General features: G+C 38.2%; 3 protein-coding genes across 3 annotated transcripts in view; 1 reads left to right on the forward strand and 2 right to left on the reverse strand.

The window, feature by feature from the left end:
• OTOA (otoancorin) overlaps positions 1-5,235 on the reverse strand; it is a 36,055-nt gene extending 30,820 nt beyond the window's left edge. Inside the window, exons 1-8 of the mRNA XM_010019514.1 lie at positions 5,157-5,235; positions 4,792-4,820; positions 4,673-4,703; positions 4,552-4,579; positions 3,559-3,646; positions 1,987-2,118; positions 716-951; positions 412-515 (exon numbers count right to left, since the gene is read on the reverse strand). Coding sequence (XP_010017816.1) covers positions 412-515; positions 716-951; positions 1,987-2,118; positions 3,559-3,646; positions 4,552-4,579; positions 4,673-4,703; positions 4,792-4,820; positions 5,157-5,235 — 727 coding nt within the window. The remainder of the gene's footprint in view (positions 1-411; positions 516-715; positions 952-1,986; positions 2,119-3,558; positions 3,647-4,551; positions 4,580-4,672; positions 4,704-4,791; positions 4,821-5,156) is intronic.
• Positions 5,236-10,253: 5,018 nt separating this feature from the next.
• METTL9 (methyltransferase like 9) overlaps positions 10,254-24,730 on the reverse strand; it is a 19,486-nt gene continuing 5,009 nt past the window's right edge. Inside the window, exons 3-5 of the mRNA XM_010019515.1 lie at positions 22,885-23,094; positions 21,603-21,787; positions 10,254-10,981 (exon numbers count right to left, since the gene is read on the reverse strand). Coding sequence (XP_010017817.1) covers positions 10,776-10,981; positions 21,603-21,787; positions 22,885-23,094 — 601 coding nt within the window. The 3' untranslated portion in view covers positions 10,254-10,775. The remainder of the gene's footprint in view (positions 10,982-21,602; positions 21,788-22,884; positions 23,095-24,730) is intronic.
• On the forward strand, positions 11,833-17,891 carry IGSF6 (immunoglobulin superfamily, member 6). Its single transcript, XM_010019513.1, has 6 exons — positions 11,833-11,899; positions 13,497-13,847; positions 14,802-14,908; positions 16,021-16,077; positions 16,690-16,773; positions 17,853-17,891. Exons 1-6 carry the CDS (start codon positions 11,833-11,835, stop codon positions 17,889-17,891), a joined length of 705 nt encoding a protein of 234 aa, XP_010017815.1.

Below are 24,730 nucleotides of genomic sequence, written 5' to 3' on the forward strand. Positions count from 1 at the left end.
CTTTTCTGAATGAGTCAGTGCCATGTGCAATAGAACTTTCACAATATCCTGAATTTCTATTGTATTTTAAAGAGTGCATTGGCTAATGTATGCTGAGACAGATCTAATTTTCTGTTCCAAATAGGAGTTCAGAAGTGAACAACACTGCTGTGCAGAGTACCTGACAACTGTATCCTATTTAAGCCTTAGAAAAAGGACCCGAGTACAGAGACTTTATGCGCACAAGAGATGAAGAGCAAGCATCGTTAGAGAACTATTTGCTGTGAATACCAAATATATTGTTTACTGTATTCAGGACAGCTACTTCTATACAGACATGTTAAATTTGGGAAACCATTCAATACAATGGATAGGCCTTTTGATGACTGTTTTCCTCTTAAGAAAGTAGAAAACACTTTGTAAATACCATACCACTCATGTTATAGGGCTTTTGTAGAATCTGCTTCATCCAGCCATACAGAGCTCTCTGTGTATTTGCCGAGGTTTTGTCATAGAGGTCCTTGAATACTGTTGATCTAAGTGATACAAGGGCATGTTAGTTCACTAATGAGTTAACTAGCTGGGTTTTTTTAAAATCACAAACATAGGCAAACGTTTTTAGAAAGAGCAACACATAAGCAGAAAGCAGTATCTGGACAACAGACTGAGACAATATAGTGACCTCTCTTTAAAATACTATATAATTTTAATTGTGTCTGGAAAATAAATGGCTTACAAGTTTCTGAAAGCATCCTCCAGCAGAACGTTTGGGAGGCTCCTGATGACATCAGGCTGGAGACAGTTCACTGCAGACACACGCAAAACCTGGCTTAGGATATCCACACAGTCCAAAGCACTCAGAGCCAGAAAGCATTTATCCAGTGTTATAAGGAACAAGGTCCTGTTTACTCCTGGGCTTTGGAAGATTCTCTCTCTAGTTTTGTCCCAATCAAGAATAATATTTCCCATTTCCTGCAAGCAACAAAAGGTTGAAAGAACAACTCTTAGATTAATTCTAATTTTGAGGCCTGGCAGAAAGCACTCTATAAAAAAAAATAATGGTGCTGTTCTCATGAAAAATAGCTGCCAAATACTGTCTAGTCCATTCCTTCAGATAATTTGTTTCTGGCATTGACCAAAGACCAGCTTGAATCTTTTGACAAAATCAAAATGAAAAACGTAAAAATAATCCAAATGGCTGAAGTTATAGTGTGAGCTCTCATGAAAGAATTAGGTACTTGGAAAATGAAAGGATATCAGAATTGAATGAGTATTATCTCATGTTTGAATACTGGATTACACAGTGTTTGTTCTGGGCAGTCACTTTGTATGTCTGGGGAAACGCACTCCAGTTCTCCCAGATTAATCTCCCCCTCTCAGTGATACCCACGCTGGAGGCCCTTCCTCCTGACAGAGAAGATGCCAACCACTCTCACACACCAGGCTGTGATCCCTCCTCTGCAGTGAGATCCCCTCTGCAGGGGTTATCCTCCCCTGGGTGGCACTCACTGATTTTGCAGAAGACTTTCAAGATGGGTCACACAGAGGGGACACCACAAAGGCAATAAATGATGTTACACTGCCTGTCCTCCAGATTGCCTAACAATTTGCTTGCATGCTCCCATAACTAATTAATAAGATAACTAACTTCACCTTCTTTAGTCATCATGGCTCTCTTTCTAGCCACTGAAGAGAAGCAAATACTCCCTGAGAACAACTTGTCCTACCTACCTTAGATACTGTGTAGGAAGGTAAATCACTCTCTGGAGACGTGTTTCTCTCCACTGATTACAGAGAAAATCCATATAGCCAACTTATACTTGGCACCAAACTTTTAGACAACAAGAATTGAGTAAGTCCAACCTAAGGAGTGGGGCTCCTGGAATCTAATCCAAGCCAGCTCAGTAACTGCATGTCATGCACTGCGAGACCCCAGGTCTGGCCCTGTCCCACTTATCTGAACCATTGATGGCAGCTTTTCTTTTCCATAAGTGCAGAGTGACTTACAAGATGGTCCTTTCTGTTGTTGAAGAGATACTTCATCGCAGTTTGGAACTGCTGCTGATCAAGCTGTTGAAATTCAGACAGTAGTTGCCTAGGCTGGTATAAAAGATTCTTCAGGTAACTTTCTATGGACATCTGAAGTATAGAAAAATAGGCATAATATACATAAAACTCACACTATTGTACTAGGAGCATCTTTTACTCCCTGAAAATCTCTGCTTAAGGAGGTTTAAGTGTTTAGCTCCTGCATTGTCTGTGCTGTCAACAACTGGAACAATAATAAACACAATCAGCAAACAAAATAATCTAAATGTAATTCTGAAAGACAGTAGTTTTTAAAGCCTGTTCTTGGATTGAGCCAAGTGGTATGAGCAAGTCCTCTGAAGTGAACCACCTAACAAAGATGCCTCAAGTTCTCACTTCATAAAGCGAGAGAAATAATACTTTTCTGCTTCACACAGCAGGGCTGTGAAAATGAAACTTTTAAAGAGCTAAAAAAAACCAAATCAGGTACCCTGTGTGTACTAAAAAAAGGAAGGAAATGTGCACTTAGATGAGAGTAAAAGTTTGTACCATGTCATAAGGCAAAAATATTCTCTCCCACATCAAACTGCAGGTAACAATCTCATGCCTGTTTTGAATGTCTATCTAAGGGGAATTCTAACACTGGAACAGAAAACACTGTAAGGCTCATTAGCACCAGACTGGAGTAAAATCCCTTCTAATTCCTGACAGAACTATTTCAGAATTAATTTAGAATTTGAGTTGAAACTGTTCTTTGTTGCTTTTGCTTAACTTGCATTGCCACCAACAAATATTAACACAGATAGGTCCCTGTTGCCTGCTTACAGCCTTAAACTGTTAATAAATGTAATCAAATGGGAAGAAGCAATGGTAGTCTCATGTAGCTTTGGATGAGCTGTGACAGTGAAATGGAACTTGGGAAATGGTTCAGGTGCTGTGGAGCTACATGGTGGTGGGCTTCTGGGAATGCCTGAGGCTCAGAGAGCACACATTTGACATTTTCCTTTTTCAGAGTGTGTGTGTGCACATGTAGGGAGGATGGAGGGGTTCAGGCTTTGATTACCAGGCTACAGCTCCACTTAAACCAGCTGATAGCTAATCATAATGAGCAGGGATGAAGAGCAATCACTTTTTCCTACATCACTTCCACACTGACAATTTACAGAAACCGATCAAAGGAGCTTTAAAAGGTGAATCCATTTTGTAGGATGCTCTGAAGCCTCTCATTCCATCCAAAGCCATGCAAACTACTCTCCACAGTCAAAACCTGGGAGAACAGCATGTATATACACTCAGTTCAGAAACAATAGCTGAATCTGAAAACTCCTAACATCTGTTTTCCATCAGAGGAAAAGCAAAAAGATCTTACTTATTATTTCTGCCTTGCATACTCCTGCAATCTTAGGGGAAAAAAGACAAACAGGAACCCTATTCCTATTTCCTACTTATCTGCTACACTGTAGATTTGTTAGTTACCTCTATTACTGACAACGTAATTTTGGCTATAAAGATAGGTTGCTTTTTTAAATAACAATTTTAACTGGAACAAACCTGTAGGCTGCTAAGAGTGAACATAACTTCCTGCGCATGAAAATGTGCCATAACTTTTGTAAGCATATCTGCTGTCCAGGCATTAGAACTGTAACAGAAAACAGGACCAAAAACACCAGTAAAGTAATATAACATGTAAAATTGCAGATTACAAGACAAAACAAGAAAAACACTGCTACTAGTACAATAATGACACGAGTATTTAGCTTTCTGGCCTAACCAGACTGATAGCCAACTAATTTAATGCAATGAAAACACACAGTTCAGTGAGGAACGGAATGAGGTTTTTTCATCTAATGCCACAACCACCCACAATGATCTCTACTTTCCAACGTACTGCCATTAGCACCATCTCCAGGCATGAGACAAGCTGTGCTGTGGCTGGTCCGGAGCTATAGGTGTGCTTCCTGGCACCCCATTATACCTCTTCTGATCTGCTTCTAGAAAGAAAGTACAGTGACTAATGCCTGCTTCCTTTTCCTCAGCAGAGTCATTAATTTCAGTGTGCCTTCTTTACACAGCCATTGATTTTCTCAGAATATGTAGGAGCAGAAATTGCTTTTGAAGCTTATAGTGCTCTTTCAAACTTAGACAAAATTAGCAAATAATTCAAAAGTCACCAGGAGCTGGAAGTGGGATAGGAGGGGGATGGAGCGAGACTGAAAGAGGGAGATGGACAGAAAGCTGGAACTGCACCCGATTTTCTTAAGAAGCCATTCTGAAACATATGAACAAAGTTAATTGTCAGAACGTTTGAAAACTGTAGCTAGTATTTATTCTTAGTCTCCTTCTATGTATGTTTTTTGCTTCATCATGAAAACCATCTTTTTCCTTGCTAAGAGGAAATACTCCTCACAGGAGATCTGCACCAAAGTAATCATATGTGCCAATTTTATTCTATCCATAATGTTCCAGTTTCAGTGGAAATGAAACAGATCATATCTGAAGTAAAGATAATACCAAAAAATCAGGATGATGAGAATAATACATTACCTTTGAAAATGAAATATATCAAGGAGGGCTGTGCATGAAAAACGGAACATAAAAAGTTATGGTGAGATACTGAGTTTTAATTCCTTTTAGAAGCATAAGTGGGAACAATTTTGTACATTACCATTCAGATATTTCCCAGTTATTACTTCCTCCTAAGAATAAATAAATAAATATATGTAATAAATTATTATTTATAGATTAAAATATAAAATGTTAAATAGATCAAATAAAAATACTAACCACAGCTTTGTGTAATAATGGAGGCAAATCTGTAAAAGATTATCCTGTTACTCAAGGTTGATTCAATGTTTTACCATTCAACTGTGTTATACAAAAATACATACATTGTATGCAGTGATCGAAACCATATATACACATATAATTTATTTATAAGCATTTAATGCAGTTTTGATTAAAAACAGTGGGGAAAAAAAGCTATTACATAATAAACAATCTTGGTTAAATTCTTTGCTGATAGAGCTCCATGAACTCAAGAGAGCAGAGAATGTGGTCCTAGTTACTAAACAGTACTGCATCTATTTCACTACATACAGCTTTTTCCATCCACACAAAATACATCCCTCACACAGGAGTTCTGGTCTTACCTTCAGAGTTTTGACTGTGTGTAATCTCAGCACGATTCACTGATATCAATAAGAAACATATCCTCAAAAGTCTGGACATCTCTTCTAGCGCTTATTAGAATCAGAAGATATTTAAATTGAAAAGGAAAACATGAAGAACAGTCAAAAGACAATATTCACCCAAAACTTTCATAGCTATAAATCAGAGACAGACTAAGCTATGGAGTACAGATAGAGATCCGAATGATCTAAAAGTGCTTGCTCCCAAATTTTCAATTTAGGTCTTTTTCCAACAGAGATATATCTCATGCAAATACAAGTCTGTCAAGTGTGCATGTGCAGACAGATTTATTTCCCTTTTACCAAGTAGCTCTTTTAATTTCCTTCCTAGGAGCACTGTTTACTTACTAAGCCACTTTCCACCTCAGTATGACTTAAATGCAGTTTTGTAAAAGCAAACAAATCCTTTTAAATTCAGATGAAATGGAAAAGAAATAGAGGGAGTGAAAAAGGAAATAGTAAACAAGCTCCAAACAAACCCTAAGCTTTCTCTAGCGTGTTAAGTTGCCTGCACAATTACTGCAGACCAGGTCTGGGACTCTCCGTTTGCAGGTCTCTGAACTCAAGCGGTTGGAGAGCCCGGTCGTCTTGCGCATCCCATGGCACTGCAGGGTGCTCCAGGCAGGGAGGGTGAAGGAGTGCTCCCCTTCCCTACTACTGTCACTTGTAAAGAGGGCCATGTCCTTATGCCCTTCTGAAGCAGAGGGAAAGTGACACATATGGGAAAGTTGGAGTTCAAGACCATGCCACTTCATTTAGATGTATCAAAACTCTACTCCTTGTACTCACAAGCATACTATCAATTTTTCACCATCAGCTAGGACATAGTTTCTATGGAAATACATGTTTTAGTAGTTCTTGCTATCACTGCTGCCCTCTGCTATAAAGATCATTGAAAGATAAATTAGCTGGAAGGGCAGTAACGGGATACCTGGAGCTTTTCATCAGGGTGTGTCTGATTCTTGTCAGAAAAGACTGATAGTCTCACAGTTGTCCTACATGAAATGAATTTGTTGCTTTCAGTCTAGTTCATGAAGGACAAGGATGCAGACTGCAATAATGCAATGAGATGGAAAGGAAGCAGAAACTGACCAGCTCTTGCTGCAGGTGTTTCTGCAGCCACATGCCCTCAGCAGCACTGAGGACATGAGCTGCTTTAATCCACACTGCACTAAGTTTACTGCAGAGAGGACTTTCTGCCTCTGCACCCTCAGCCTGGCCCTCTGCCCAGCTGTGAGAATGGTGACTGCCACATGTTCGATGATAGATGCGCTATAGATTACAGCTTCTTACATCGGGATTAGTCCCCAGTTTTAACAAAGTACATGGAGAGCCCCAGTGGCCAGCTTCACTCTGACGCCGAGATGACTTTGTCAGGCTTTCTCTCCCTTTCCTTTATGTCAAGGGTATATCTGAACAGACTAAGTTTCTGCATTTCCTTTTGCTGTTGAATTTGGATCCATTCTTCCTTTTTTAATTACAAGATTTCTGCCACAGCTTGAGTTACAGATCTGAACATCTGATAAATATGAACGCCTTTTACAGATTGTTTAATCTCATGTTTCAGCAAGGTACTCTTTTGTGAAAATGCCTTTCAACAGCCTCTAGCAATACCTCCGTCTATCACAAATACTTAACTCCAGTCTTTAAACAGGAGTGACTCAAACCGACAGACGATGAAAAATTTAAACATTAAGACTTTAAGAAGCTATTGCCTCTGTCCTGTTCTTGCACAGACTGAAATCCTTTCAGCCATTCTTTTGGGAGCGCCACAGTACGTCTCCCATTCAGACGTATCTGGTTTCCTGGACAATGAACTTTCTTGTGTTTGTTTCTGCCTTTGCCCTATTAATTTTGCAGTAAGGTTTGATTACTCCACATAGTTTAAATCATGCTACAAATGTCAATCCTGATTTGTTTATTCCAATTCATTCACTTTGATCAGGGAGTATATTTTAATGAAAACATGCTAAATTAATATATAAGGAGATTAAATGCTAAGGAAAGCGCTTTTTTTATCCTGACTAACTCCAGTGAACAACTGGAAGGTGCAGAAAAGTCTGCCGTGGAATAGCCCTGCTTGATAAGGCAATCTATGGGATGAAACCGTTCCTCTGGCAGTGAAACAAGGCTGTTTGCTGAAGTTCGCTGCAGTTCTAGACAATCCCAAATCATGCTGCGGGAATCTCTTGCAGATTACATCCAGCATTTCCCCAGAGATTGTTCCTTGCACCATGGCAGCATATGCTGTGATCAGATCTCCGAGATGTCACCCTTGCAGGACTCTCTGGTTATGAGAAGGTCCCAGATTGCCTTCTCCTCTTGCTCCCTAAACAGCCGCTCTGCCATGTAAAGAAATCTTAGACATTTTATCACTCACTCCAATGCAGCCGCTGCCTTATCTGAGGCTTGATAACCAGAAAACTAACCTCATAACCAGAAGTCTTGCTGATAAGGACTTGCACAAGCAGTGCCCACCCTCCCCCTTGCAGCCAGGCTACCAGCACCTTTGGAGAAAAGCACAACATATAGTGAGGGAACCCTCAAGGGTTCAGGCTGGAAAGGGAGAGAGGGAAGTAAAAGCCAGGCAGAAGAGAAGGAAAAGATGGTAGGTTCTTGGGGAGAGCCAGGACCCCACAGCACTTTACCTACCTGTGCTGTGTGCACCTCCTTCCCTGTGCTGGCAGTACAATGAGCTGGGCGGCTCCAGCCAGACCCCTAGAGCAGGGGGCAGGGACTGGGCCAGCACCGCCTCACAGCCTCAGGTGTCTGCACAGCAGCACCCAACCTTCAACCAGACAGGGCAGGGGAAGTCTCTGCTGGGGGGCTCAGAGGCAGGCAGAAGAGGAGGCTTCCCCTCCTGAGAAAAAAGAAAGCTCAACGAGCTGCGGGGGGAGAGACAGCACCAGGCTGGTGCTTCCCAGCACCCTGTTCCCCCCATCTCCCACCCTGGGCATGGGCAGGTTGCCCTGAGCTCCTCAGAGCAGGATGCAAACTGACTGTACCTGGGATCACCCAGCGAAAGGGGGCTGTAGTTTCTGCGAGATGAAGTTGTTCCAACTTTGTGTTGAAAGTTTCCGACTAAATCATGCCTTTGCACAGCACCTTTTTCTTGCGATGCAACACATCCAGTGCCACCTTGACAGAACAGATAGTTTAGTTACTCTACAGGGCAAAACTTGGCATATTAGTGAGACCACTGAAGTGCAAATTATACCATCACCCCCAGCAGGACAGGGACAGCAGAGGGACAAGGCAGGTTCCCCAAGCCTGGGAGTAATGAGTTTGGACACTGGACTTGCAACAAATACTTGTTCCCTTGAATGGTATCTTGAAGTATTTCAGGCAATTTAACTGACTACTGGACTCAAGAGTTTCTTTGCATGGGCTGTATGACATTAATGGCACACAAATGCTCTTTCAAGGCCTGGAAAGAGAAAAAAGCACGTTCCCTGACACAGTGAGCCAGGCTGCGCCCCTTCCTTTGCAAGGACTCTGATTATAGAAGTCAGGCTGTAGGTACAGCTCCTTAGGGCTACTCTGCACATTCAACAGACTAAGCAGGTTTTCAACTCTGCTCAATTTAAGCTTACCCTGTCCATAGTTTTTCCCCATTATTGCTCATGTTTTAGTTAGTGTTTTAATTCACTATCTCAGGTGCAAGAATACTTGCCTAAATAGAGGGAACAAAAATTCACAATTAAATCATCATTAAAAAAAAAAACCCACACCCCCACCCAAACCAAAACCAATTATTACTTACATTGCACCCTCTGACTCAAAACCTCTCAAAGCTATTACAAACCAAAGTCCTAAGTGGCAGGACTAAAAGATACCAGATGTGAAACACAGTCTCTTACGTGATTTTTAACCTGTGGGATTAAAACACTGAAGTACTTTTGAAGATGTTTGTCTTAATACATATTTGCCACATGAAGCTGAATTCATTACATATTCAAAAACGTCTTCTCACTGCTGATGAGTATAAACGAAGATAACAAAAGAAAAATGAATAGATTCACTCCAGAGCATACATAGCTCATTTCTCCAACAGACAAGTCTGATTGTGCTAAAACTCAACAGCACATTATAATACTGAGAATAATACTGAGCCTGAATTACTGTTGAAAAAAAACCCCACCAGTCAACCCCCTCACCCCATAACTACAGAATACTTACTACTCAACAAAGATGACTGAGAACAAAAGGCTATTAAATTAGCAAGAGAAATCACTAACCATCAGGGAGAGGAAGTCCAAGGTAAACCTAAAAAGACAAGCTGAACCATCCTACCTGGCATAAGATCACCAATCAGTATAAAAACCCCCACAAAAACAACAAACCAAACATAACACACAATGTTTTTAGACTTCAAAAGCAAAAAGTAAGTCAGTTCTTATTTACTTACCAGCTGATACACAAGTTGTGGTTTCTTTGCTCTCACAACCTACATCCCAAGCAATACAAGATGTACATCTGCAGTTCTGTACTACCTACGATAGCGCTTGTTGTTTTAGAGGAAGGTTATATCCCAACTGCCAGAAATCAGATCTTTTAAACAGACTTCTAAAAACATGTTAAAATAAATGGCATTTATTTATTGTCCCTGAAGAAAGTGTCCCAAGCTAGAAAAACCTTCACAATCAGGTCCCTATAGCCTGATTCTCAGAGGCAGTTTGACCTGCAACATTTGCAAGAAACTGCCTGCAAATTTTTTAAGCTGAAAACTTTTGGGAACAACTTGCTTAGAAAGTTTGTTATTAAAACCATCAGTTTTAAAGTGCAGTTTTGGCAAGTTCTACCATCACCCCTTCAGCTGGAAAATAGCATATGCAAAAGCAATGGAGGATTTATGAGGCTTTGAGAGCAACATGAAGGAAACCCAACCAAAATGACACATTTTTTGTGGACTGTTATCCTTTTAAACCATATTCAAATGCTGTTTAAAAAAAACCCACAAAATTAGCTGCTACTCAGAGCTTCTCAACACAAAGAGCAGTTGCTGCAGACAAATGTGGCCATGGTTACAAAAATGAACACAAAAGTTAATGCAAAAAGTAATCTCAAAAAAAGTTTATTAGCATGATTAAAAACACGTGAAGAATGACAGTAAGAGAGGAAGTAACTTAGCATGGAAGAATGTCCATTTCAACAGTTTGTATTCACCAAGGCTTGAACGAAATGGGTAACTTTATTGCCAGATTTCACTTGATTTCTTTAACAACAGTTCACACTGTATCAGTTTCATCATTAGTAGAACTATTGCTTTAGTTTGGATCTGACCCCTTTTGCAGGTATGTATAAAAAAATATCCCTCATTACTTCTGGATTGAAGAATGCATTGTTGATTTAAGAGCTGGTAAAAAAAGACAATCTCAACTTAAGAGTCTGTTTAAAAAACAACTTTTCTCCTAATCGCACTACAAAGAAATACATTAGTATTTTGGCCTTTAAACTTCTCACATGGTATTTATTTAGCACGGCAATCCCGAATTCCCTCCCTTTAAGTAACTGTAAATCATACTCCTCTTTCAGAGGCTGCTTCTTGGGTTAGATTCTTGAGATTTACTTCATACACGCTTACACTGGCTTGAGGACGAAGACAGCATCATCTAGTACATAGTAGTCATTATACATATCACCTTCACATAGGTATGGCAGTCTGGTGAAAGCCTCTATGGCAAAACCAGCTTTACTGAAAACTTCCGGCAGGCTATTCACCTGTTCTTCCCAAGTGTGCCCTTTGATTTCCAAAACTTCTGAGGGCTTTTCCCACTTGCCACCTACTGAGAAAACAAAACAGGTTTGTTTAAATTATAAAGAAAACTTTATTTTGTGATGTGTTTTCTTACTGCGAGCATATTACAGGTTGTATGGAATGGGAATATAGGTTGTATTCCATTCCACTCCAAACAGGAGGCTGACGAGCCATTTGTAGAGCTGTTGCAAGATTACTTCAAGTTTTGCCTATTGTTCAAAAGCAGCTCCTTCTTCAGATTATCTTTGTTAGATTTTTAAGTAGCAATTCCAAGACTGGCTGAAAAGTAGCTTCCACTAGTGAGGCTGGTGTTCAGCAGACATGGTCAGACAGGCTATTTCATGAAGATATTTTCCAGCATTATAGAATTCTTTCTTTATGCCCACTGCCTCGCCAAAGATGTCATCACATAGTTACAGTAAACAGAGCCAGCAAGTTGAAAATGATTATTTGCTTTGAAGCTTCCATCTGTAGACCACCACATTATAACGGATGGCTATGGAATCTTTGTTCCTTCAGCAGCAACCTACTAGCTGACATGGTAAAGACTGCTTAGGGTCACATAAAATTAAGCCAAACACTTGTAGCATGCTGGAAACTGTGTTGTCATTTGTTATAACCAATAAAATAATCTGAAGGATTATAGGTACAGCTCTCAGAAGTTCAAAATTTAAAACTCTTCACTCATTTTCCAAGTAATGCCATGCACAAATAACAAATGTTTTCTGGTTTGGTCTGTACCTTTAACCAGTTTGCTAAATGCAACAGTAAACACCCTTCTAAACAGGAAGTTCTAAATCTTGTGATTCAGATGGTTCTGCAACTCCAAAGGTTTCCTAAGTTCCTCTTCCGTTAATCATGTCCAGAGAGACAGAAGAAATGGCATCTTTCAACAAACTAAAAAACATGCTCATGCTGGTGTTACACTGGATTCTGTATGGAGCTGGTAAGACTTACTTCTTTTAAGCTTCTTGTATTGTCCCATGTAATAACAGTTAATCAAGATTGAAAAATGTTGTGGTTATGATTTGCAAATAGCTATGAAATGAGAACAGTGAAAAGTTTTACTGAGAATCAAGCTAATTTCTGCTATCTTCATACAACTTCCAAATTAAACAACTGTTAGTAAAGGCTTTTTCTTCCAAAAGCCTGAAATGCTCCTGTAACCTATGATTTCTGGGTCAACTCTTACTGTGCTTCCCTGCAAAGAACTCCCCAGCAGCAGTATGTGAGCATTTCAGCGCAGCTGTGCTTGTTTCAGAGGAGTTCAGCAGACAGTATCTATATGAACTGCAGCCATGGAGTTCTGCTCTGCAAGGCCACCGAGATCCCAGAGTAATGTGGAAAAGAGTACAGGATCAACTGCAGAAGCACGAGCTACTGCCTTTCACCACGCAGGGTGCAAGTACACCAACAACTCATATTACTACAATCTTCAGATTGCTGTAGTTGCTATGGAACGGCTCTGATGGTGATCTGACATAGAAGTAGTTACATTTTATTCCTGTAGAAGTCACAGACACTGAATCTGCTTAGATCTGGTCCAGAAAACGCTCAGTGAGAAAAATTATGGAGGGACAATGCTGATTGTCCACCGTGGACAGGCTCATAAACTGTGTATTGGCAGTAGATTAAGAGGCTTTAGTTTACTTTTTGTCTTAATTTGTTATTTTCTAGGACGTAGAAAAGGATGCTGCTAAGCAACTAGCTTCATTTTCACGGCAATAACCTCAATTCCATTGTTTGAGTAAAATTAAATAGACTAAAACAATATTTAAATTATGGGTTTCAAGGACTAAAAAAAAAATCTCCCAGAGCAGTCATATTAAGCCTAGCATTTCAGTTCCTGAATTAGAATTCTCTTCTCTGATTAACCTTCCTGTTTTCTCTGCACACACTCTTAAATGTCAGAACTAACAAGCAATATTACTGCCCTTAGAAACCCAGAGTCAATAATGTGACAAAGTGAAGGAATGTCTAGGAACTATTATGAATTCTAATCAATGTTATGAAAATGCTAAATTATAAATGACTGCATCTATATTTCCATTGCCTGCCATTGGCTGTCTCACTTGACTCAGAACAGGAACAGCAGAGAGAGAAATCCTTGCAGAAATACTGCACCACACATCTAGAGTTATGTCACACGATCCCCCTATGACCCATCAACCCCGAAAACACTCAGGACTAAATATGAGGTGGGGAACTACACATGGAATTCTTTTGGTCTTCTCCAGGGCAAAAGGAGACATTCGCAGTATTTCAGAGAGATTATTCTTCTCTATACTTTTTCAGACAAACAGAAAGCTAAGCACATTACCACCAAGGTAAAGCTGTTAAATGAACATATGGACAAACTGCAGGGATTACCTAAAGGAAAAGTTTGCTAGAAACAACCTTAAAACTTTCAAGTTTGAAACACAGATGGTTTTCCTCCTTTCCTCCCACCTCTTCTCAAATGAGCCAGAAGTGTCTTATTTTCTTTTTAGATTGTGCCTTGCTTTTTAACTGACCCTCACATTACCATTGTTTATTCTTAACAGGTTCTACAGATACCTGCCAAGTCACTATAACACAACCCAGATTTCAGGAAGCTGAGTACTCCACGCACACTGTGTTCCTAACATGTACTTTCTCAGCTTTTGGATGCTCCTCGTCCCCACCTCAAGTTCTATGGTTTCGCTTTTTAAGTAAGAAGCATGAGGATTTGTGTACTCCAAGATGCACAGATCATCAGAAGTACAAAGTACATTTATCAAAAAACAGCATTTTACTTCAGATCAATAACCTGACTGTAGATGACAATGCTGTCTATATCTGTGGAGTAGCATTTTCAGATTCAAGTTCACCCCAATCTAAACAAACAGGAGATGGAACAGTACTAACGAAAGCAGGTCAGTTGATCATTCCTTCATAATGAAGCATTTTAAAAGAAATACATTATCTTTCCTAAATATTATCTTTATTTACACTTTCGAGAATGGCATTTAAGATGGAAATACTAACAAAACTGTTAGTAGCATAACTATATTAAAATATTAATAGTAAAACCATGGAGGGATTCTACAAATAAGCATTTTAACCTTGTTTGCTAATTAGACTGTTGCCATACGATGCAAATTACTCCAGAATTCTATAAATGAAAGAAGTTCTGCACTTGTGTTATCTAACAATACTCTACATCCTCCTAGATAAAGACTTTAATGGCTATCAGAAAGGAAGTACCAACAGAAAAATGAGAAGTAGAGAAACTGACACTTAGTGAAAATACATGCAACAGAGTGCAGGGTCTCAGAACTGGGGTTTCATTTTGCCAGCTTAAGAAAAAAGGCTTAGTTCTGAACTTTTGCATCATTTGCCTTCTAGTTAAGAAAGTGATGAGACCTCATTATCTATATTTCAGTTTTGCATGCCTAAAACATAAAAAAAAAAAAACCCAACCCAAAATCAAGCCCACCATAAACCCCAAAACCAAACAACAAAACAACCAACCTAGCTGAATTATTACTTTCCCTATATTCCTTCCTTCCTCTACTTAATTGCATTTCTGAACAAAAGCCTGTAAGCTTTATTCAGATACCCAGAAATCTGGATTCTATTCTCTGTCTACCCCTAAAGGAAGGGTTCATAAAATGAACAAGTCTCCATTGTCCTTGTGAACATGCAGGGAAACAAAAGAAAAGTGTTCACACTAAGGATTTTAGACTGAAAATGAACTTGACAAATATTGAGGGGTGTAAGGTTTTTTTAATTCCTCAGAGGAAGGGTAATGAAATGCAGTAGCTGAAGAAAATTACATGTATCAGAACTGTCCTTTATTCTAACACTCACTTTTAATAAAGGAACAGAGAAGCAGCACAGCAACAGAAAACTCGGCTTCATCTTCATGGTCATCACCACAACCTTACTGTTTCTATACAGTGCTACTGTATTCACATTCTTTTTAGTCTACAAGGTAGGAAAGTGATTTTTCTTATTTTGTTCATTTTGTAAAACTAAGCAGTTTCATCATCTCCATTAGGAGATTAAAAAGACATTCTTAGATTCTGCAATTTTTATGATTAAGTTTTAAAGAGGCGGTTTTTGAAGTTCATATGCTGCACAGATCTGCAAACTCTTGTGTGGCACATACCTGTACTCTCAATAGCAACCACAGTTTCCTTTTTCAGTAAAGTGTCTAAAAGAAAAAGTATTCTAAAGCTAAAATTATCCTGAGAGTATTAAACAGGAAGTTGGAGATTATTGCGGCTCACTCAAAACTCAAAACTAGAAATTACCACTGTAAGTCATCAACTCTCTGGATTAGTTTCCAGTAAAAGTAAAATGATTTAATATCAAAGCATTTGCGACTGCAGACTGACTTTACTTGTGTAATGAAATTCTATTCATACATCATACATATACAGAAGAGAGACCTTGGTAAAATTTAAAAGCATCAGAGACTTTGAAGAAGTTTCATGCTTATAGGAAACAAAACCATCAGAATACATGTGGTTAAAAGGTACAGTTATTGGATTTTTTTTTTTAATCTAGAAGAAAATTTGTGTTTAATTAAAAACTAACACCCAAAGCTGCAACTGGAATCTTTACATAATAATGAGACTTTGACATGAGAATGAGGACTTAACAGTCCTAAATGGTATGACATGCTAAAATGGTTCTTTGCTGCAGTGATCACTGTCTAAGCATAAAGACAGGACAATCTTCTTTAGTTTCCTTTTTCTTTGAACTGGGTGAAGCAGTATAATGGGAAACATCAACTAAGCCTTTTTCAGGGGAAAAAGGGTTATCTGTGATGCCACCGGTTTACTTTTGAGAACTGGGTAGTGTCTCAGGCAGGTTCCACTGCACTCAAATCAAACTCACTTGCAGCATCTATCACCAGAAGCTGAAAAAGGCCTTACACACCTGAAAATGCTGCTGATTTTCCAATGGTATAAGCTGATCTAAGGAAAGACTTTTCTCTACAAACTGTTTGACACTGTAAAAGAGCACCACTTTTAACTATTCTGCTACCTTAGCAGTTGGCTTCTCAGACTTTAATTGTTTTTTATTCTCTCTCTTTAGTTAAAACCAAAGCTGCTAAAGAAAAGAGGGAATGAAGACCAAAGAACAGAGAACTGCGTATGTTATCATTTCATTTGTTTTGTCTGTGATTCAGAACTTTTCCTGCCCTGTCTTTTTTAAGTATATTGGGCATCAATTCTGTAATTATTTGATTATTTGGTTGAAGAAATATTCTGAGCTGTTAAGGCTTTACTTCAGATTTGTACAAAACTAGTAAATGAATTTACATTTCACTAATTTATGTTTAACAAGTTGGATACAGGATAAAGTCAATCTATGTATAAAGGCTACCTCTAATACAAAGCTTCCTTCAGATTTTAACTAAGTTTTGCTCAACCTTCTTTTGAAAGTAACACATTTTGCTATTAATTTTTCATTTGTTTAAATGATGCATTCAGGTAATCCCTGATGTATTTAAAACAGGTCTATTTAGAACCTGCATCACCATATATCCTTGAATAAAAATTAGAAGCCATACATTTAAATATCCATTAAATAAGGCGTATATGTTAAGAGATGTAGTATTAACATAATAATCCTTCTACCTGCCAAACTAAGTTCTTAAAGTGCTACTTAGTAAGATTCCCAAAGATACATACAGGGGAAAAATCAGATGTTTCCATCAATTTCAGATGTAGCACTGACCTCAAGTATTTGAATAACTTGCAGAAAATCACAAGTGGACGAAAAATTTTTCAAGCAATTGCCCAGGAACTTCAAAAGCAGAGGTACACTGAACATTGCCAACAGCCTGTAAGTATCTATATACCATTACTGACATTTATGGGAAAAAAGAGGAACTGGCAGCTTTTAAGTATATTATTTCCATTTCCTCTGGAAATGGACTTTTAAAAGTTGCTAAAGATCTAAAAAAGGTATTCTGCACAACAAAGACATTATAAAACACTCTAAATGATCACACGTATACATTTATATATATATATATGATAGCATATACTTTATAGAATGTATGTGTGTACATTTAAAAAAGAAGCTTCCATAAACCTGTATTTGCCAAGAAGAGGTCTCAACAAGTGCTTCTGAACTTTTTGGTGAAATGCATAGAGCTACTAAGAGTCCATTTTTGAAAAATCGTAGCTAGGTGACAAGAACATTACAGAACTGTTATAACAGCTCAGCAACATTCTTACAGATTCCTTCATCGCACAGAGCCTGAACTAAATATCCAACATCACTGCGTAAAGCCACACAACTTACTTCATCCTTCCAAATTCATGCCAGTATGTCTTATATGATGACAAAAAAACCCTCCAACTTTAGAAGTCACATGTATTTGCAAACAAATGGCTTCAAAATCCTGCTTAAAAAACGTTGCTTCTCTTGAGAAATCGTATAAATTCTTTCCTTTTCTGACCATAGACTGCACTACTTCAAGATGCAAGGAGAAACAAAATGAAACATAGGACAAATGCGTGATTCTCCTCTATGCATTTTTACTTCATTATTTCCATATGGCCCCAATTGTTTCCCTCTGTGATTACCCCTTTAAAGACTTCAAGTCCCTGCTGACATGACCTGGTCCTTGGTTTGAGCATCAGATATAAACACAGTGAAAATAAGGGGCATATTTTACTGCCTCTGTGCTCCCTGGAGATTAAGAAAAGCCAAGAAGAGAAATATGTTTTGAATCCCATAGATGTCACATTAGCAAAACCGACTGGATAGTGGGGAGAAAGGAGTTTACTGGAACAATAAGAGGCTGGAGTTTTTTTTTCCTTTTTTTCCTCAAAAAGGAAATTCTGCATTGTTTAAAAAATAAAATAAAAAAGAAGTTCACACAGTAACAAAATACTTCTCCATTTTTCCCTTAGGAAGATTTGGAAGATGACACTGTTTATCAGAACAGATGAGTGTGTGCAGGAGTTCAGATTTGTTCAGTATTTCTCTCACAGATGAAGAAGGGGCAGATGAAGAAGTTAAGCTTCTTCACATACTTCCTTTGCTTTGAAAAGAGAAGAGACCTTGCAGGGCAGCGTTCTTGAAGAGTATATTTGAGGTCACCAAACCCAAATGCATTGTACATTACATCTATGCTACATTTTACTTCCATTTTCCATTCTGCAAGAATTAGAATCATGGGAAAAGACTTCATAAGATAACTTCTAATCTTCATAAGTTTCTTTTTTCAGTTTAGATTTAATTCTCTGTATTTTTTTCTTTTTACATAAGTTTATATGTATTCCTTTGATGTGAATTGAGCATTTGTGAAAGATGTATAATTGACAGCAACAGAAAATAAACTTGTTTCACATGTGAAATTTTGATTTTAGCCATATTAATGTGATACTTATAGATGTAACAGATATACAGAACAACAGTTAATGAGTCTTATCAACAGCTTAAACAGAGCAAAACCTCTGTATTCTGTAGACAGGCAAGCAGAAATCACAGACAATATAAACACATGTACTATCATAGTAAAGCTCAATTGGAATAGGAGCTTCTTCCCAGGCTATATAGAAAAGGAAAGCAGAGGTCATAGTGAGAAGGTTGCATCTGCAGTATTAAAACTCACTTGCTAGACAGTCAACTCCCATCCCCACCATCCCAAGTCAGGACTACCTGGAGCACCAAGTTTTGCCTTTACATGCCTGTTCAACATGGAGGCAAGAATGAACACAGAAGTATACTAGCTAGCCAAGGTAGTACACTTAGTGTATTTCTTTTTTTTTTTTAAGTACCTTTTCTTTTATCAGTTACTATCTAGCCAATCTACAAACTCAGCACTTCTACAAGAGATCTGTTAGTATCAGGCATTCTCCCTACATAAGAACAGTTGCATCTTTTTTCATCATTTAAATGAAGCAAAGCTTTGTTTTACAGATGAAATGGCATTTCTCACTTCAGTGAAATGAAAACAGACAACTGAGACAAAGCAAGGGTCCACCTAGCACAGATTCCAGCTCAATTTAGTAGCAAGGAAGATGGAAAATACACCTTTGTCTTCTTATCCCTGTCAATCACAATGAATTAACGTGTTCAATGGGAAAATTTCACAATCTCAGGCTGGCAGTGTTCACTACTTGTGAAGTATGGAGCCTCTGACATTTTTATTTTAGATAAATTTAAACCATTCCAGTCACAGACTATCTAATAATGCCTTTATATAAATATGGTGTCTGTAATAGGATTTTTTATGACCTTATGGGACACCTATTAAAAATATAAAGTTATATTTAATAGGTGTTCTTACGTAACTAGTCTAATACCTTATGATTCATTCAACTTACCTGCCAAATCTAGACATGTGCAAAAGTGCATTATCTTTTGTTCTTTATGTTGAAAATAAAACTGAAAAGCCCCAGAAAGAATTTATGATTAAGCTACTTTGTTTGGACTCTAGGTGTCACTGTAATTCCAGAAACAGTAAGCACAGAAACATATTTTACCTCCTCCTCCACCTTGCTTTGTTCTCTTAAATCAAGTTTTATGTTATTCACATAAACAGTTTCCACAATTCCTTTCCCATTACATTACATGCACTAACCCAAGCATCTTGTTTTCATCAAAATCGCATCTCCATTTCTAGGAGCTGATCTATCATACACTGAACAAACACCTCACCTGCCTCATCTCTTCTCTATTTGCTTCTCCTCTAAAATTCAGAAGTTTCTCCAGGCGAGTCCAAACTGGTTTTAATTAGCTTCTACAAGAACTTACTCGAGCCATTAAATGTTCTCCTTTTTTGATGTTCCAAGTGTATATTGTCATTAAATAGAAAGCATATGTACGTATCCAATACTTCTTAAAATGCATCATCTTTTAGAACAGCTGAATGAAAATACTGAAATTCTAAAATAATTTTATGATCATGAAGATGGGCAGTTCATTGTCTATTTCTTTAGGCTATGGTTAAATAGATCTTAAGTGGGAAAGCTTCAGTGGAATGACAGTAGCTTTTGTGTGTGTTAATCTGTATTGTTTAAAGTAGTCTATATGGGTCCATATCCATAATAGTGATAAACAAAAACTGAGTATTGTTTTTAAGATTCAGAACATATTATGGAAACAAAATTGCCTGAAGTGACTAATCTCCTACAATTCCCACCAGAAACAAAAGTATGACTTAGGTTTACAAGATTTCTAACAACAGATTTCAACTTTCAACAAGTAAGAATGACTGAGTTCCAAGGGACTAGAAACCTGCTCTGTGATTCCTGCAGTTATAAATCTAAATTTTTGTTCTCCTCCCGGAATATTGTAGGAGATTAATGATGAGGGATATAAGCAGATTTAAGAGTAGTTTCTTCCTTAATTCATCTACTGTCTGTTGAACCAGAAGTTGCATGTGGTCTGTCACATGGTTACCCAACAACACCCAGAAAAATAGATGCGAGGTGCAATAGTGATTGCAAAACACCATGGCCCGTAGTTTTGAAGGTACACAAACAAAAAAGCCACCCAAATAATTTCCCGATTTCTGCTTCCAGTATACCAATGAAAGACTAGAAAGACACTGCTGGTATTATTCGGAACATCAAGGAATTTTTAGAAGAGGAAGCTGTATTGTTCCACATCACAGGAACAGTAAGTTGTAACCAAATATGCTTGAAATACTGTACAGACACATAAGTCAACCTCTCCTATCTCATTTAAGACATGCTACTTTTCAGAACAGTTACAAAATTATTTGCTCAAACACTGTATTTTAAGCAATACTTCACCTAGGGAATTATTTTTATATCTAAAATTAATTTTTATTACATTTCATCACATTGATTGCCAGAATATTCAGGCTGTCAGTTGTGTATTTGCTGGATGTACATGCCTGTCTACATACAAGTCTTAATACTCAAGGACAGCCAGTGTCCAAATGATGACTGATGAACACCAGCCTCCTGAGTTCAAACCACCTTTAGGGTGCCTCAACCTGAATCCACAATCATAGGCATGTAAAAAAAGAGTTTCTAGTCTCTTCAGAAGTTTAGTCATAGGGACAGATTAACCCGAAAAATCTCTTCAAAATGCAGCTAGCGGAAATAATGGGGGTTTGGCACTGAATTTTACTTTTTAATTCCAGTTACTGATACAACATAAATGGTGGTTGATACTTTGTATCAGTAGGGGTCTGTATTTTACTTTGAGAGCTCAGGTTGGAAAGTGAATGTTATCTCCCTGTGAATTCTTAGGCGCAGTTCATCTGAAACAGTTTGACCTGTACTGCTCTACCCAACACTACAGGCAGTTCTGATGGCTTTGCTCAGGTGGCCACTAGAGACAACTAGGGTGACCTATATGACAGCAGCAGAGGGCTCTAATCAAAGATCAGTTTTCCCATGCTGCTCCAACACAGCTCGAAGGTGGCAACCTGCAGAACAGGATATGTAACTTCAATATCTGAGCTTTTTGCTGGTGCCAACAATGCATGTTGGGGAATTAAGGAAACAGCTTACATCATACGCCCTATTTACCTATCACTTACTTCTGAATGTGCACCATACAAGTTATTTGTAAAAATCAAACACAAACATGCCAATTAAACATTTAATTTGGGATACTGTAACCTACAAATGTTGGGGGTTTTTTTACCTGCCTAAATAGTTATTAATCTGTGTACTTACCATTTTCCACATATGGGTGAAATGGCAGAACTAATGCAAGAATGACTCTGCCTCTAGTTGGCTCCAGTACACTTCTAATATCTTTTAGTACAGTCAGTGGTTGATCACAACGATCCAGCAAATTCAAACAGCTGATGACATCATACTGAAATCCTGTGTTTTGCCATTCATTTACACCAAGCACTCTACAAAAAGAAAGCGATAGAGTCTGTTAAACAAACACAAGCTGAGTTCAAAGAGAGGCAGTGACGACAAAAATTCCCTATGGATGTGTTGATAGTGCAGGTAAGGTCAGCCACCTAGGCAATGAGAAGAGACAGACAAGATGCTTCTGGTCTTTCAGAAGAGAAAACTAAATCAACAATCAAAAGTGGGCACGGTTATATATCCAGACGTAAGAACCTGTGCATTGCCTTATAACTACCAGGCAATAAAGGAGACAAAAACCAAAACCCCAGGTACTAAAAAAAAGTGTTGTCCTAGAATAAAACTGAAGATATTTCTCAAGAAACAACAAAGTTGAAACATGATTAATGGCTTGCTGCAGTCTATCCACTCTGCCTTGCCAGTGTACAAACCCAGACTGGAAAGTAGCTGTTATGTTTCCACTCAAAAGACAGGCTAAAAAAAAGAAATCCAGTTTCTTCATTCTTTGGGTTGAAGTCTAGGGACAAAGTGCCTGAAATACTAGCCATTACTCAACAAGACGGGATCTGCTCCCTACAAGAACCTGCAGAAGCTGTGATGAATGCATGAACAAAGTTCTGAAAGTGCCAAGAGTTTAGTTACTAAATATTATTCCATCTAACAGCAGGAGCTAAGCAGAGCAATAAAAGGATCTTTACACAGGTGTCTACATTGTAGGACTAGATACCTCAATAACCTGTACCTATCTCTATTATCAAGACCTGGTTTGCTTTCTCTGCAGTACCTGTCTTCCTTTTCCAATTGTGGTCTGTTCAGTTAGGCTGTTTGCCTGATTTTCATCTTCCCGACTCCCTCTTTAAAGCAATTTATGCAAGCTATGAAGAAAGAGACTTCAAAATGGTCATTGCCTATTTTGTCTTAAGCAATTGCAGGTAACTTCTGCATAACAAAAGCACTGGGAAGAAGGAACATCAGATGTATTTGTTTTCCTGCTTTTGTACAGGTTAAACTTTTCCATAAAGATCAAGCAACACACGAATTGACTGAAAATAGTGATCATTCATCAAATACTACAAACAGATTACTCTGTTGTAATGTCTAATAAAAAGGATGTAGGAAGTATTCACCACAATACCTGTATTTCTTCTTCTGAAGCTGCCATATCATAGTTTCAGACAATTCAGTGGCATAGATTTCTTCAAAATGAGGACTCATGACTTTAGTGACTTCTCCATCTCCAGCCCCTAAATCAAGAAGCCTGTGGGATTTCCATTCTGGATTTATTTTAAGCAGTCTTTGAAATTGTTCTGGAGAAAATACAAACATTGAGCCCCTTCCCAGCAGCCTGAAATGTAAAAACAAAGAAATGACCCATTTTGTACAAACTTTAACAGGAAGGACAATAAAGTAATTTAGAATGTGCTTTGGCAGCAACCAGTCGTGCATACATAGTAGGCAAGGTCACTGCTCAGATAAATTCTAAATCCAGTTCAACTTGCCTTGCACTTGTCAGAGATCAAACACACAGCCACATGCAGTTACAGTGGTTAAGACTTCAGGAGGAATTTGATTAGGTGAGGAAGAGCTCACGGGGTGCAGCTCAAGAAAATGATCACATTAGAAAAAAAGAGAAAAAGGAGGGGGAGAGAAAGAGAGGAAAAGATAAAGGCTGGACTTTATTTGTCATATTTGCACATCTGAATCTCTGCCACCTACCTTAGGAAAATAAAAATAATAATAAATGAAATAAAAGAGGAAATAAAATGGCTGCAACACAGAGGTGTGCACAATGAATGAGGAATAGGATATGGAACTAGGAGGGAAGCCAGGAAACAGATTTAAAGAAGGGATGGGGCTAACACTGCTGGAGTGAAAAAAAGGATTTTTTTTTAATTGTATGTTACAATGGCTTTTGCTGCTGTCTGCAGATCCTGCATTCAACATGAAGAGCTGTGGAATAGAAAATAGGGAACTCATTAAGGAATTGGGTAGAGGTGACAGTTGGATTCCTTATGGATCAAGTCAATGACATACCCGCCTGTAACTGTTTGAAGACTACACAGTGACAGATTTCAGTTGTCATAACGGAATTCAGAAGATGAAACATTTAGGAAAACAAGCAGAGGAAAAAGAACTGGTCAGTAATAGACTGAAAGTAGATAAATACCTTGGATAGCAGGTTAAACAAAGACAATGAACAGAAATCTTCTACGTCCAAGGGGGAAAAAAAATGGTAAACAAAGATAAAAATAATCAAACAATAAAAATATGTGAAAAGGAGGTGGCCAAGGAAAGATTGACTGTACTAAAACACAAAGAAACAAATGAACAAAAAGGATAGAGTACACAAAGTCATACAGAAGAAACTAAAGCAGGATAATAAATGTATAAAAGTAAACAGAACACAGACAATTTAAGTAGAGCCCCCTTGCAGTACACTTGTGTCAGTCCACACTGGTAATTGGCTCATAGCTATTATTCCTAACAGCACGATAAGGTGGTATTCAAAGCACTGGAGGGCCTTTGAAAAAAAAGGAAAAAAAAAAAAAAAAAAGGAAGAGAAAGGAAGAAGAGCAGACCAAAGGAACCTTTATATAAAGCTACAAGTAACTAAGAACACCACAGGGAAGCTCATCAAGTCATCTGGTTAGAAAATAAGGGAAGAGATTATTTTTCTAGCCTTGGTAGGCAGCTACTATGCTCATACCAGATAGTACAGAAGCATGCAGTAGATGCAGAGGTGAGGATGGTGGAAAAATCAGGTAGATGTAACAAAATGCATTCTTCATAAGGTCAAAACTGATAAGCTGTTAAAAATATGTCTGAATGGGGTGATGTGAGAAAAAAAAGGCACTGACTTCTTTGGGAAAAAATACTAAAGCCCCCACAATTTGCTACCCCCACCCCTCGCCTGCAGCCACAGAAGAGGGGGATGCAGTAAGACCAGGAAAATAGTATTTTACAAACTATTGCACGGGCGA

This window comes from Nestor notabilis, unplaced genomic scaffold (assembly GCF_000696875.1).
Source record: "Nestor notabilis isolate BGI_N333 unplaced genomic scaffold, ASM69687v1 scaffold12488, whole genome shotgun sequence".
NCBI lineage: Eukaryota > Metazoa > Chordata > Aves > Psittaciformes > Psittacidae > Nestor > Nestor notabilis.

Bases quoted from the DNA above. Each gene is read 5' to 3' on its own strand.
- IGSF6 (XM_010019513.1), top strand. From the start codon at position 11,833: ATGGCATCTTTCAACAAACTAAAAAACATGCTCATGCTGGTGTTACAC. The intron at 11,900-13,496 runs GTAAGACTTACT...TATTCTTAACAG, and splicing joins CTGGATTCTGTATGGAGCTG to GTTCTACAGATACCTGCCAA. The intron at 14,909-16,020 runs GTAGGAAAGTGA...CTCTCTCTTTAG, and splicing joins CATTCTTTTTAGTCTACAAG to TTAAAACCAAAGCTGCTAAA.